This window comes from Amblyomma mixtum, chromosome 2 (genome assembly GCF_055824585.1).
Source record: "Amblyomma mixtum isolate Tamu chromosome 2, ASM5582458v1, whole genome shotgun sequence".
Taxonomy (NCBI): Eukaryota; Metazoa; Arthropoda; class Arachnida; order Ixodida; family Ixodidae; genus Amblyomma; species Amblyomma mixtum.
Window position 1 is genome coordinate 246,277,541 of NC_143013.1, and position 14,443 is coordinate 246,291,983.

At 46.2% G+C, this 14,443-nt stretch overlaps 1 protein-coding gene across 1 annotated transcript in view; it reads left to right on the top strand.

Annotated features, from left to right (window-relative positions):
* The first annotated feature begins 3,341 nt into the window (after positions 1–3,341).
* LOC149363330 (calcium/calmodulin-dependent protein kinase kinase 1-like) overlaps positions 3,342–14,443 on the top strand; it is a 211,885-nt gene continuing 200,783 nt past the window's right edge. The window contains exon 1 of the mRNA XM_089573457.1: positions 3,342–3,821. Coding sequence (XP_089429583.1) covers positions 3,755–3,821 — 67 coding nt within the window. The 5' untranslated portion in view covers positions 3,342–3,754. The remainder of the gene's footprint in view (positions 3,822–14,443) is intronic.

The following is a 14,443-nucleotide window of genomic DNA, read 5'->3' on the forward strand; positions in this document are numbered from 1 at the left end:
GTTTGGCGAAGGTTTTTTTTATCCAGTTCTTTTTGGACCAAGGAAACACCACCCTAAAACTAGACTAGGTTTACATAACGAAGGGACTGTCGTGTTTTCAAAGTTGCCATGAAAGTTTAATTTTCTTATTCCAAGCTTAATCTCAATCTGCAGTAGAAGGGAAGCATATCCCAAAACACCTGCTGATCCGTAGGCGTGAGCCAGCCAGAGTTAAAGAATAATTGCTTATGAACCACGTATCTCATGCAATAAGTCAATGCTTACAAAGTTTATTATTCCGCTTCTCTCTGCAATATCTAATGCTTTAGGTGCGGTCAAACAATACGGTCGTTGTAATCGCCAAGTGCAACGATATAGGCTTGATGCTGTTCTAATGAGAAAGCCTGGCCGATATTTTATTAGTTACAAATTTTACGGTGACAACTAACAGAGTTAACAAAATTAAACTAGTGATTGGCCGCGAGAGATGTTTGCAAAGATGAGGTTCCATAGCCCACAAAATTGAAGGGACAGAACACAGTTCTAGTCCAACGGGCACCTGTCCCCAATATGTGTTTCAACCTTCCCCTCATGATGACTATCCACTAGCCCGAACTCTGACCCTTCTATGTTTGGAAAGAGCAATCTCTCTTACAAGCACCACCAATGTAGCACCTGCCATAGAAGGGCAGTGGAGCATCGCTTAACCGCTGCACCACTGCGCCAGGAGTGGCACGAGGACAACCAGGGATCTCTGAATGTAAAGTAGAGAAAGACCAATTCCACTTATATATGCATTATTTCACTATCGCTGTCCGAACAACTTCCATCCGTGAAAAATGGATGCGGATAACGGAACCGAAGTAAAAATAGAAGTGTTGGAGCAGTTCATTCGCATTTGACCTAACTACGCATATCGACACTCAGGGTTTCTGAGTTTAATAGCAATGCTCATCTTCTGAGCCTATTTTCGTTCGAAACCTCTGAAGAGTCCTGTTTCGCTTAAAAGCAGCACCAGATGATAGCTTTCAAAATTTTTCAGGAACTTTAGACGCCTACTCCTGCGTCTTTAAAATTTCCTTCGTTCGCAATATAGTGGCGGAACTGCGCTCACCAGCAAAAGCACGAGGCCAGATCTCGACACGAAGATGCAACTAGCGACAGCTTAGTAAGAAGTTCAGCGCGACTCGCCGAGGACTTATCCAAGACAGCGCGATTGTCTTCCAAGTCTGTATCCCACATGCGGAAGCATTTTCTTTTTCCTTCTCGAAGAAAAGGTCAGCCAGCCTCATTGTTAATCCAGACCGGACAACTGCGAAACGCAGTTTCTTATCGCAAACTCTGAAAGACAGCAGAGCTTATGGCCTAGAGAGAGCGCGCGCAGGAGGTCGCGGAAATGAGGCAAGACGGGAGAAGCCGGGAAGCAAAAGAAACCGAAGCGGGAGAAGCAGGGTAGATGGAAGAAAAGAAAAAAAAACAATCTGAGACCACAGCTAGGACCGGCCAGCTCGCCATTTTATTATTTACAGATGAAAGAGAGGAAGGCCGTATACTCTGCTTCGGCCACGCGTTCTCCATGACCACGGGACAAAGAAATAAAGCTGGCCGATTCCTTCCTTTCCCTCTTCACCGCTTTCTCCCGGACTTCTTTCAAGAGACATACAACGGAGAGACATATATACAGAGCGCCTCAAGGGCTGCCCTACGGTTAACCCAGCTTCTCTCCGTCTTCCTTTCTCTCTATACATAATGCCTAGTGCACACGCAAGGATGGAGAGGCGAGTACACCCTTACCCGCGAATGGTCCTAAAGGCCGCGGTTCGGTGGAAGTGAAAGGAGGGCACCGAGATACGGGCTCCTTGACCTCTCCCGAAAACAATCGCCTGCCCCGGAGTCGGGAAAGTTCTGCCCTGCGGCTATGAAAGGCTTCCTTCCCTCCACGTTCCCCCTTCGTGTCTTTGTCGTACCCGGCTTTGTGTCCTACATTTCTAATGACCGCCGTCTCCTTTGCTGAGTTCTTTTCTATCCAATGCCACTTGGTTCTGTGCGACTGGTTTGTAGCTCTAAAGCTGTTTGACCACGTCTGTTCGGGCATTTCTCTCTTAGGAATTGAATAATTAATGAAGGAATTTTTCTTTCGTTATTTGTCGTAACACAATCCGAGCTGAAAGCAAGAACTATTGAAAATGCCCATCACTTAATATGTAACAAAATTAAAACGAAGAAGTCATATGTTGTTCCTAAAGATCTCCCAATGAACATTTTAACTGCGCTGCCTTTTCCTGTTAAGTAATCTTTTTCGGTCTGGCCCCAAATAAGAAATGACGGAATGGTCACAATGGCGGCGCAGAGCTAATGAGGTGTCATATTCGTGGGAGAAGTTAAAAGTAGTTTGACACACAGGAATAATTACGCAGCACAATTATCAAAAGTTTTATCAGTCCTGCCCATTTAATCACCACGGCAAAACCACGACGCCACACAAAAAACGGGCTGTTTCAAAGAAAACTATTTTTTGACTGAATGTTATGAATGAAGATTTTATGGCAAGATTTTTGAATATTAATGGTTGGCAAAGAAGTGAAGGACTCAGAGTTGTAAGCGAAAAGTTTTCACAGATCACGTTTTAGAGTCCCAATGATAACAATCATGTTTTTTTTTCTGTATTGAACTGCTCCTCTGAAGCTGCTTTACTCTTTATTGCATGACGCATGAAAAGAAGGGGACAAAAATAATATGTGGTTAAGGTATTCCGATGGGCTCTTCTGCTTTTGCTCATCTGCTTGAAACTGAAGAGCACGTTAGTGCTAGAAGCTTCCATTCTAAAAACAAGAGGATACCTTCTATTTTCTTTTCGTCTCTACCTGCAATCGCATCGGCTTGAAGCTTTTAATAAAGTTCAAGCTTCTTGTTGCTGTGTGTTGTACGCATCTTTCTCATCTCAAAAAACAGCATCAATGTTTTATTTTTTTCTTGCAACAGACTGAAAACGATTGCGTGCCTGCCGTGCCTGGAGCCATTGAGAATTCCCCATATCGCAGGTCGGCGACCCGTTGTCCCGAATCCAGGCCGCGCGGTGAAAGAGCCCGACAAGGTGCGCGCCTTCCTCGCTTTCCCTACCTGTTGGGAGAGTTCCCGCACACACGTGGAGAAGAGGGAAAAGACAGAAGCACGGAGTCCAGGGTGTTGGTTGCTAGGCAACGAAAACCACGCCGTGCGGCCGGCGCCTTCCTCGCGCCGATTGGTCCGCCACGAGGGAGAGGCAAAAGAGGAGGAGGAAGAGGATCGGCGGCCACGTGATCAAAACGGAACCACGCGCTCGGAGTTTGATCCGTATTGGGGATCCCAGAATGCGCGGCTCCTTCAGCCGCGCCGCCAGCAACAGCCGCTGTTGTGGGCCTCGCCCAGACGGCGACTCTCTCGTGGCAGCAGGTTGCCGTGGGATCCGTCTTCGGCTGACGGCGCGCTCACGCCCGAGGTCCACCAACACTTCGGACAGCTGTGCTCTGTGCTGATTGCGTTGCCGGCGCTACCGTTACTCCTTTTTTTTTTTTCTTTCTCTGAGTGCACCGTAGTTGCGGGTTGTGGCTTTCCATGCCGGGACACCGGCGCGCCCACCGCCGCCGCCGTAGCGGCGTGGGCTCTCTCCGAATGACGGTGCCGGCGTGCGTGAGAGCGCGTACTGTTTGTTTTGGCCACTCCACGCTGCTGCTCCTTCTATTGCTGCCCGGCGCTGCTGGCAACCTGGGCGGCGCTGCTGGGTGCGTGAGCTGCGATGACTGTGAAGATTGAGACGCCGCAGGACCCCAACACGGGGATGGCAACGTCTGCAGAGAGCACGGGTGAGCTGTCCCTTCGGGTTTGGTTCTTTTCGCAAGCCTCTTCACGAAGTGGAGAACTGGCTGCCAGGAACGACAGCCTCCGTTGCTTTGGTGGTTTTCAAACCATTTCAAAACGCTGCGCGCACAAATTGGTAGAGCTTTAATCAAGCTTTGAACTTCGCCGCTACAGAAGGACTTCTTCATGAAATGCGGAAATTTTTAGACCATACGTTCTAACGGTATGCTCATACTTAGATCATTCAAGGAACAGACAGAACAGTGGAGTTAATTAGTAACTAAGTTACGAATTTATCAGATACCATTAGCGCTGCTTCCCTTCCTTTATTCGAGCTTGTCTCAGGTAGCTGAAATATTTTCCCTGCTCGCCAATATCCTGAGTGGAATAGCGCGAAAATATGCCATAATCTCACAATCAGTGCGTATTAACTGCACGTATATTTGGCGTGAGCTCGTACTAACACGTGCGATAGTCTGAACATAGACATGAACCGACAAAAGGCCAAAAAGCGTTTCTTCTCGAGCTTGTCTCTTGTCAAAACAATTGAGTACTTTTCAGGGGGGTCACACGGGTGTCCTAGGCACATAATTTCCCGTCTAAATCAATGACCAGCTGATGCACAACACTAAGTTTCATAAAAAAAAAACCCTAAGCTGCCTTTTCCTAGCTGAGTGCTCAAGATCAAGCTCTGAGTGTACCCCTGGTATCACCGATCTTTTTTGTGCGAAAGCGCTTCTAGCCGCCGCGGTGGCTCAGTGGTTATGGCGCTCGGCTGCTGACCCGAAAGACGCGGGTTCGATCGCGACCGCCGCGATGGAATTTCGATAGAGGCGAAATTCTAGAGCCGCGTGTACTGTGGAATGTCAGTGCACGTTAAAGAACCCCAGGTGGTCGAAATTTTCGGAGCCCATCACTACGGCGTCCGTCCCAACCTGAGTCGCTTTGGGACGTTAAGTACGCATAAACTATAGAAAAAACTTCTAGCCGCACTCCTCGGGTTTAAGGTGTGTGTGTGAAGCCTATGAGTAGCAAGTGCAACGGACTCACTGTGTCAGTGGACAACTCAATCGGCCTGTCAGTAGGCGGTGGCGTCCACGTACAAATTGAGGCTGTTATGCGCCTTACTTAAAACCAGCGGAAAGTATAGACTCCGTTGATTTTGAGGATAGTAAAGGTGTATAACTGGCGCCGTGGGTCAGTGGAGATATGAGTCGCGCTTTGAGGTACATGGCGGTGGTGTCCACCTAAAAAAAGCATGCCTTCGCACGATATTTTGTTCCTGGCAATGGGAAACTGCCAGTCAATTTTTCTACATTTTTCGGCACGGAAAATAAACTCTTAATGTGTACTCTTATTACTGGTCTTTTCTAGAAGGCTGAGATTCTTTTTCATAACGCTCTCTGCCCTCCGTTTTTTTTTTAGCGCACTTCACAAATGTGCAACTCTTGCAACATGCATTGTGCATTAGAACCCGCATCATAACGACAGTACGGAGAGGTGGCCTATTCCACCGAGAACAGCACACACTATTGGCCTTCTTTAACTGAATGCATATTCTATGATGGTATTGCATTCAGTTGTGACATAAACACCCTTTCTCACGGCACGACCGAAACAAACATCGAAAATTGTGCCAAAGGGAACAGTTTTTGATAATTATATTTGCAGTGCCTCCTGCATCCTTTTTTCTTATATTGTGGACCAGGTTTATGGCAGGTTTTCAAAGCAGATGGACGTAGGGAGACCGCACACTTTTCTGCAAAGAATTACTCGCGGCTGCACAGGATCAGGCATCTTCTGTAGGCGATGCAGATATTTATTTTTATTTTTTACTTTAAAGCTGGAGACTGTTGCAGGCAAGACGCTGCCATCTCTATTCATGAGTTTTGTGGGCAGTTTTCTGCAGTCGACTCTCGTCATAACGAAATGGTTTCTAATGAAATATTGGACGTAACAAAGGAATTACTGTTCCCCTTGCAAACTCGGCCAACGCTGTTTATTTTTTTTATTTATCACATACTGCGGACCAAATATGGTCCGAGCAGGAGAGGCACAGTACAAAACACAAAAGTGCAAAACTTCGACCTTAAAAATAAAAAAAATAAAAACAGATAACGACTAAACAAGTACCCAAAAAAATAACAAAACTGCGAATATAATGAAGTAATCGCCGGGTCGACTCGACTTCGTTGTAGCGAGATTCAACTGTAATTTTGTGCCGTTTTTCTCAGCATATCCATCAACCTTCAATACCCTGAAAGGAAGCGGTTGAGCCAGAATAGAATAAAATGGAAATACAACAGCGCAGCAGGGGGCGGCTGAAGGTTAGGAGGCCAAGCTAGATAAAGAAGTTTGAAGGGATAACGTTGCCGCGGTTGCCACCGGCTAGTGTTAACTAGAGAGATATGGGGGAGGCCTTTGCCCCCAGTCGACGTCGTCAGGCTGATGGCGGTGACGATTATAGGTACCACCGCCTCAAAGAAAGCTCTCTCTTTTTTATCAACTTAGGCTCTTTGTGATTTCGTCTATGAATACCGAACTTTTACAGAAAGGTAATAATTAGAGCTCCTGGCTTTCACCGACGCCTTAATGGTAAATGATCCCAATTTGATTGCGGTTCCCAAAACTAATATTATTGTAGGGTCTGCTACTTGGAGGAGCAAAAACATCAAAACGCTTATTCATTCATATTAACAACGTAGCGTATAAGATAGTACTGTGGCAGAAAGCCATTCGCAAGAATTATTTTTTTTTTCTGGTGCTTTTCCTCCTGCATCATCCAGAAGGACGAAGAATGAAAGTTTTATTTTCCGCAAGAAACAGCGAAAGCTTTCGCCACAAAGCTGACGCGAGCTTTCGCAAGTGGCAGCTCTTCTGCTGTGACATGGTTGCACAAGGGCATGACATCGACGCATAGCGCTGCCAAGGGATGAAGAAGACAACAAGAAACGGCCAGTGACTCAAAGAGCTGAGATGAATTTTTCCCCCGGCTGAACGGAAACGTACGAGGCTTGTGTACACCACAGGAAAGGTCAGCAACTTGTTTATTACTAGCTGTTAAGCAGTTCATTTGTGAGTTGCATCCTCAAGGGCGGATGTAACAATAAGAGCACAGAGTCGCAGTGCGCTGCGTTTCGAACAAAATTAAAAGGAACATTGACTAGCCAAAGTGACAGAGCGGTCATAACCCCTGTATGGCGTCTCAAAGGACAACTGCAACGACTCCCCGTCGCAAAATTAGTTTTTTTTTTCTAGTGGTATGTAACGAGAGAGTCCTATAAACAAGATATCGCGTTTGTAATAGAAGTGAGTGCGTCAGGGTGCTCTAGAAAAAACCGCTGTTTTTCATACCGAAAGACGAAAAAGGGCGGCAATTAGCAAATGCTGGAAGCGGCTGAAAAACGGGAACACTCGGGACTATCTGTCTCCGTATTGGGACCTTTCGGCGACAGGCTGCTTGCTGTTGAAACCACAACGAGCAGGCACTCGGTATCGGCGTATACTGTGAGCTGCGTGGACGCCGACGGAGTGAATTTACAGTGATGCTAGACCTCGCACACTGGACCCCTTTTTTCTTCCCCAGTGTCTTTTTTTTTTCGTCCATATGTATCTGAAGGGAGATGGCTCTGCTGGAGCAGATTGCCTTACTCAGATTTTTGGCACTAATCGGCACACAGGTCGCAGAGTTTCCATCTCAGAGCAAACCAGGCCAGGACTCCAGGAGGAGGAGAAAACATTTATTCGAACACTGTACTGAATTGGGAAAGGGAGGTGGGGATAGTGGATACGCTGGGTAGTAGTCCCTATTCCGGGACGCCATTGGCTGCCGCCGCTGCCCGTGCTGTCTGGACCAGGGCCCACTGGGCCTCCAGGTCCGAGCTGGACAGGGCCGCCTCCCAGCCCTCCCTAGTTAGCTGACTTATAACGACTATACGTGTATTGTACTGGCAGGCCCATACCATGTGGTATAGGCCAGCATACTGCCCGCAGAATTTGCACCTGCCAGGGAACGCCACGCGAAAAAAATCACACCGCCAGATAACGCGCAACATTCGCTTTTTTTTTTTTTCAGTGCATTGGATGCGCATGCGCGTTCCTGTTTCGCTTGCGCGTTAGTGCCCCCGATGGCTACGCAACATTTTGGGCGTGGTAATCACACCCGCAATTTCCCAACGCTCTATGACAGTACCAAAACCTCGTACTGTCTTGCCGCAAGGTACCTTCCAGAGTTCTCGCCACTGCGTTCAAACATGAATCCGGGTTTCAGAACCTAACTCATATCCGGCAAGTCGTCAACTGCACTACAGGACCCCAGATGCACACGTCCACATGGACATAGCTTTTAGAACGCTTATAAAAGCAGTATTCCCTAAAAACCGTGGATATTTCTCGCAGTTGGCTTTACGATATACATGGCACATGAGGAGGCTTCCAACAAGAAGCGAAACTTCGTTTCAGGTGGCCTTTAACGGGGTTCAGAAACAAAACCTCGCAGCAAAAAAAGCGATGCGATTTCTTTCATGGGTGTGAGGATATGCTTTCTAATAAGTTTCAATCGCAGTAATTGAGTGGAACATAATTTAATACGGTTTCAAATGTTGTCCGAAGAGCTGGTCGCCATTTCAACCCGTACCTAGTGACGTCAAGGAGCACTTTTCTGAAGTGACATGTTGTCACCGAACCCAGTTGTTGTTAACAGGAAAAACCAATCCGGGTCGGCGACGACAGTGTCATCAACCCGGACTAGGCTGGCAGGTCAACTGTGACGTCAAGTTACACTCCTGCGCAGGCTCTCAGAGAGACTGATAGTGCCAGTACAAAATCGTTTGTAAATAGTTAACGCTGCGCACTGGTGTTATCCGCACATTTTCATGAATTCTAGCCCCGCAGGGCATTTTCAAGGGAAATGAACTGACACTGCTAAAAACTTTGTATCCCAGCCTACAGCTCACTACTGGACTTTTATAGAGCACTTCAGCTTATAGTGAACCCCAACGGTGGTTCTTCAGAGTGATCACAGCCCGTTGAACAAACGTTTGATGGTCTGCAATTCGAACCAATCGAATGTGCACATGTGCCAAGACAGTCAACGTTTCACTTACTTCCTTTTCGCTATCAGGACTATAAGGTCTTCTATAAACTGGCTGCGAGCTGCATTCCAATGTATTTGAAAGGGGTGATGATCTTGAGAGCAATAGTTAGTCTTGACACCATTCCAACCTCACTCAGCTCATTACTGTTTACTCAGAAAAACTGTTACCTCGACCTAGTTTGACGATCGCTGTCAGAACTGCCATTTCGCTTCCAGAGCAAAACACTCAACAGGCTTTTCTCCAAAAGATATGAATCCTACCTCTACGAGAGGTGACAAAGCAGGAGAAAAATGAACGCAAAGAAAGTAAATCACTAGTTCTTCCAGTCGCCAACAGCATGCGAAGGCAGCTAGCACGCGCGAATCCAATAACGCCAGAGGGATAAGACTTTGCTGAGCTCCTCTACTCTGGCACTCGGAGTACAATTTAATAACGTATCTGTGCGAAAAGGAATCCGTAAATAAGCGAATGGCTTCGCTCTCCTTTCATCGGTTCGTGCAGAAAGCAAACGCACGTGCTGATTTTCAAAGGAGACGCGACGTACGTAGGCGACTACGCATTTTCCTTTCATTGAGAGACCTGACGCGCTTTAACGGAAGGGCTTCGCGTACCGTGCTGCGAACGCATGTAAGGCTTCGCTACTGAGAGCTGGCTTTGTTTGTTTTTTTTTCACATTCTGCCAAAACTTAACAGCACTGGCTTCCCAGAATGCGGGAGAACGAAAACATCGCATTGTGGCTGCAGAAAGGATGGCTGTTTTTTCCAGCCTCATGAGCACGCAGTCGAACATGAAGGGATATTTTCATTAGAACTCCTTTTTAGGCTACATAGTCCTTCTTAGAAATGAGTACTTCGGAAAACGATCGAGCTTATTTGACTTAAAACGTTCTTTTTTGGTAAAGGCAAGACGAACTGTAACGCCGTTTTAATTCGGTATTAGGCGACTGCTTCGCAAAAAAACGTGGGACATGAGATGAGTCAGCTTTCGACAGTCTGAAAGTTCAGAAGAATCGAACTTTTTATCTCTTCTGGTAGCCATTCATCACAGCGAACTTTCGTGTGGTGGATATCATTCTCATGACGGAGTGTAAAGCGCCTGTGATACGGTACTACAAGTGCAGTGTGCTCAAAAGCACAGAGCGCATGCTTGTTCATGCCCTCTTTGATGGTGTGCTTTCGAGCGCATAGAGTTTGTAGTATCGAATCAAGGATGATATACACGGTTTGATGTGAATGATAACCGCTAACACGGAGGCGCCCAGTCAAAACTGGTTATCAGCAGAGATAAAAAATTTTCTGATTCTCCTGGTATTTCAGATGATCGAAGTCTGTCTTGGAATAAATTTTTTGACAACTACAGCGGTAAGTTCAAACATACACTCATTTCGCATCTTTTATCCCTTTTATTCTTATTCGAGGCATAAATAGAGATACGTACAGCCATTTTAGGCAGTAAGTTGCATTATTATAGATGATGACAACATTATCGAAAGCAAGAATAGACTGGCACATAATAAATGTTAAAATTATGGCAGTATGGTGAATAGGCAAACTACCAGCGCTGATATCAACAAAATATAAAATCTAACGGAATACAAACTACCGAGATCAGGGAATCTCAGTTTCTGTTTTTGGCGAGTTACCGCTGCGTGCTCGCCAATATATGCTAACCTATATTTCAAGTAAATCTTCAATCTGCACTCAGTACTTCACCTCTCACATTGTGCTTTTACACAATTGTGCAGTTTTATTGCTTGAATAATATAAATTCCCACTTCAGATCATTTGGCGCGTTATGTCGTTCACAGGCGCTGTTCCATTAAATCGCATAATTCATCATCAATACCCGAAGAGAAAAGTTTTCTATCACGCGCCTGCAGTAGGAGGTTTTTTCTAGTGTTTTTATATTTAATTTTTCAAGTAATTGACTGGTGCTGCAAAGCGGGCAAGAAGCAAAGAAGTTACAAGCGTGGCTACTGAATAACGTGCAAGAACTGTCCAGGTAAGAATACAGGACACGAGAAAAGAAAAAAAAAACTCGCTTAGGATCCTGCAAGATGCGGCAGCCGCAAAGAGTTGCTGGTCGGCGGTGCGCTAAGCCACGTAGCAAGCCATTTCAGCGCTGTGGGCTTTATGTAACCGATGTCAAGAATAAAAAAAAAATGAAACAGGAATGGACACGCAACCAATGCAAGCGACAGGTCTTGCAGCGAGATGAATCGCTGTGAGGCTGGAACATCCGGCCCACCAAATGCGATAACCTCCCAGGCTTCCCCAGGCCCAGTGACATCTGTGCATCGTGCGAAATTTCGGATGACCGGGTCGACTCTCGACTCTGCACCGAATCTTCGGATTGCTTCCTGCGTTGAGCGTTTCTTCCAGCTCTCACTTGGGGATACAATACGTGTTGCGTTATTTTGAAGGGCTAGAAGGGAAAGAAACGACAAAGTAAGAAGCAGGGTCGCTTTGTCTCCGACAACGACGGCCTTATTCAATCGACGCGGTTCTGTCACGGTGGCGCAAGCAACGTACGCCGTCGACAGCTGGGGAATATTTATGAGGCTCTCAGGTCGTTGACGTCGAAATGAATAACGAGATCCTCCCTATCCTCGCCTCGTCCGCCCAGGATTGAGATGATTCCTGGAGCAAGCCCCATTTTCTCCCTACGTCCATCGTCACTTGTCTCTTCCTTTCTTTGTTCTCGTGGAAAACCCGGTGCGGACACTGGCTCTGGGCTTTAAGGTATGCACGTGTGTGGTCGAGTGGCGTATTGCCGTTCGGTTTAGACTAGTGGTTTACTCGTTTCGAAGAGAGCTAAGCGATGAGGGAGAGTTGTGAATAATTATGCATTTATGTGAATATCACCTGTTCGAGGAGTCAATGCAAGCAAAACTTTTCCAAGGAAAAGTGACAGTTTAACTTTTGAAGTTTTGGAACGTCAGGAAACGCAGGAGATAATTTCGCTTGACCACACAATATCAGATGTCACTTTTGCATTTGTGCAAACAGTGAGGAAGCGTATCTCGAAATGGGAATGCGTCAAAGAAAAAACTTAAACCAGCGTTCACTGAAATTCATGCCGGTTTCAATCTGAAATCGCAATATTACACACGATAATGCGGAAGGATTCTGCATGTCGCGCCAACGAAACGTACAGTTTTCAGTAAACATTAGTTTGCGCTGTATTCCGTTGCATCAGATCCCAGCATAGCCGCTTCATAACACATTTTACATTAGCAAACTGCCGCAGTTGGCCGGAGTGGAGGATATCGATATCAAACACCAGCCCACCACACCAGCGAACAGCCTGTGGCCTACATGAAGCGATTGCTCTCATAGAACTGCGGCCAGCGCCTGTGGCAAATTGCGCCGCTAGGCCGGGCATATTACGAGAGCAACTGATCATCGCGTGCAGAATGTGTTAACGCGAATGTGCAGAGCTTTGCGATAATTCATGCAGCCAGGCCACTTAAGGGATGACTTTAATGACTCTGCGAAGGCATGCGCAGCAGAGATTTCAGGTAAAGACTTTCACTTAAGTCAAATTTAACCAAAAAAATCCGCGCATTGAAAATTATTTCTTGAAGCTGCTGGAGTTTGTTGTGCCCAAAAAATCGAAGCTGTTGCTGTTCAATGGCAACCACACAGTGGGTTTTAGACCTTTTTGCGTATCCTACGATGTGCTGCATTTACGGGATTGAAAGCGCATTCGGCAGCTGGTGACATGTCTTGACGTTAATAATGTGAACTGTGGTGGAAAGATCAGTGCGCAATACGCCTTTAATGGTAGGTGGTGTAAAATAGAAAATTATCCGGGCGTTAACATTGTGCGTTTCTCCAGCACAGAGGCCTTCACACAGGAAATTTATTTGAGGAAGGTGCAGTCAAGGGCCAGTAAGTCAAATAGCACAGCAAACACCGACTGCGCCGTATTTCAATAATCTCAGTTGTTACGTCCGGATGACTGGCTGAAGTCTCATTAAGTGCGCACTCAAATTTCGCCAAAATGTTTAAAAATATTATCAAGAGAGTACTGCCTACTGAACTAACGGTATAAGGCCTCCGGGTATCGAGGAGGGGGGGGGGGGGCGCTTTCTTCACCAATACTTACGAGTATATGAACCGCATGGCACCCTAAGATTCCTTGGAATTCCTACTTATCATTTCTGTTGATTCTTATAGAATCCAATCTTCGAGCAGAAAAAGCGTGCATTCAGCTACACTGCGGTGCCTTTTTTTTGAGAAACGCCTGATGCTCTCAGGCGCAAGCGCTTTTTTTTCTCATTAAAAAGTAAACAAACCTAATCGCAACAAAAATAAAACGAAATGAGCATCACAGTGCTACCTCCGAGGAGCGACCTTCAGACTTTTGACTCAAGGAACGCTAGTAAAAATAATAAAAAATTTTGGTTTATGTTTGCAAACACCGTTAGGTTTTCCAAAAAAAAAAAGCAAGATCAGAGGATTTCAACACCTCAAGCCTCCCTAAGCTTTGACGTCTGTTTTAATGGGATCAAGTTGGTTCACGATCTCGCGTTTTTTTAGAATACGAATTGCTACGGCATTGCGAATGCGCTGCAACCGAGCACAATGCGAAGCACAGAGCTTCTTTGCGAATGAAGTTTTTGTTTTCCCTTTCGCACTGCATGAAAGCGAAATGCAACGCGCAGGCTCCCAGTGCTGATCTTTCGCACGGCTCATCAGGGGCTTGGTTATAGTTTTGCCACTAACCCGGGAGGCAGTTTCGCCCCACCGAGACTATCCGCATTACACCCGCCGCTACGCGCGTCGGAGCGGCTAAAATGAATTGGTTTTGCGTGACGCATCTACCCCGGAAAAAAAGGCCATACGATGAAAAAAAAAGGACAAGCACGTTTTACAGCAATCGGACACAAGCATAAGGTGCTACACTAAAAAACCTCGCGGAAAAATCTCTTCCAAGACCTTGAGTACGGAATGTTAATGGATAAATATTTCAAAAAATCGAGACGAGAGAAGGATGGGAAATCAAAGAAGACAGCGGTTTGTTATTTTGTTTCGAAACTTCTATCGACCCCTTTCCAGTTCGTCGTTTCAGTGGAATTGAATGACTCGGCTTGTAAGAGCACGAGAACAAAGCTTAAGGATGGGACGGTGCAGCTCGGCTTAAAATAAAGAGAAGAATGAAAAGGAACCTCTCCATTAGCAAGTCCAGGCGCTGTGCTTGCCCAGCACCTTTTCTCAGTTCAAGGCTTGCAGATGTCCTTCTGCTGTGTATTTTGCCAGTTGTCTTCCTTCCGGATTTCCCGTGTCGACATTGAAAACGAAATTCGCACTCTTTTATTTTTTGCCCTCTTCCACCGCCTTCTTCTTTTTTTCCTGGAGTGAACTGCAAAGTGTTCCCGTAGTTTGCTTCGGATCGCGAATCCGTACACTTTACTTTACCTGCTCGACCTCGTGTTTGTGCTAAACAGCAACGGAGTTTCCGGCCCCTGGGGGTAAGAGCTTTGTGCGCGGAATTGAAACTGGCAGGCGCGACCAGACTTGGAGAA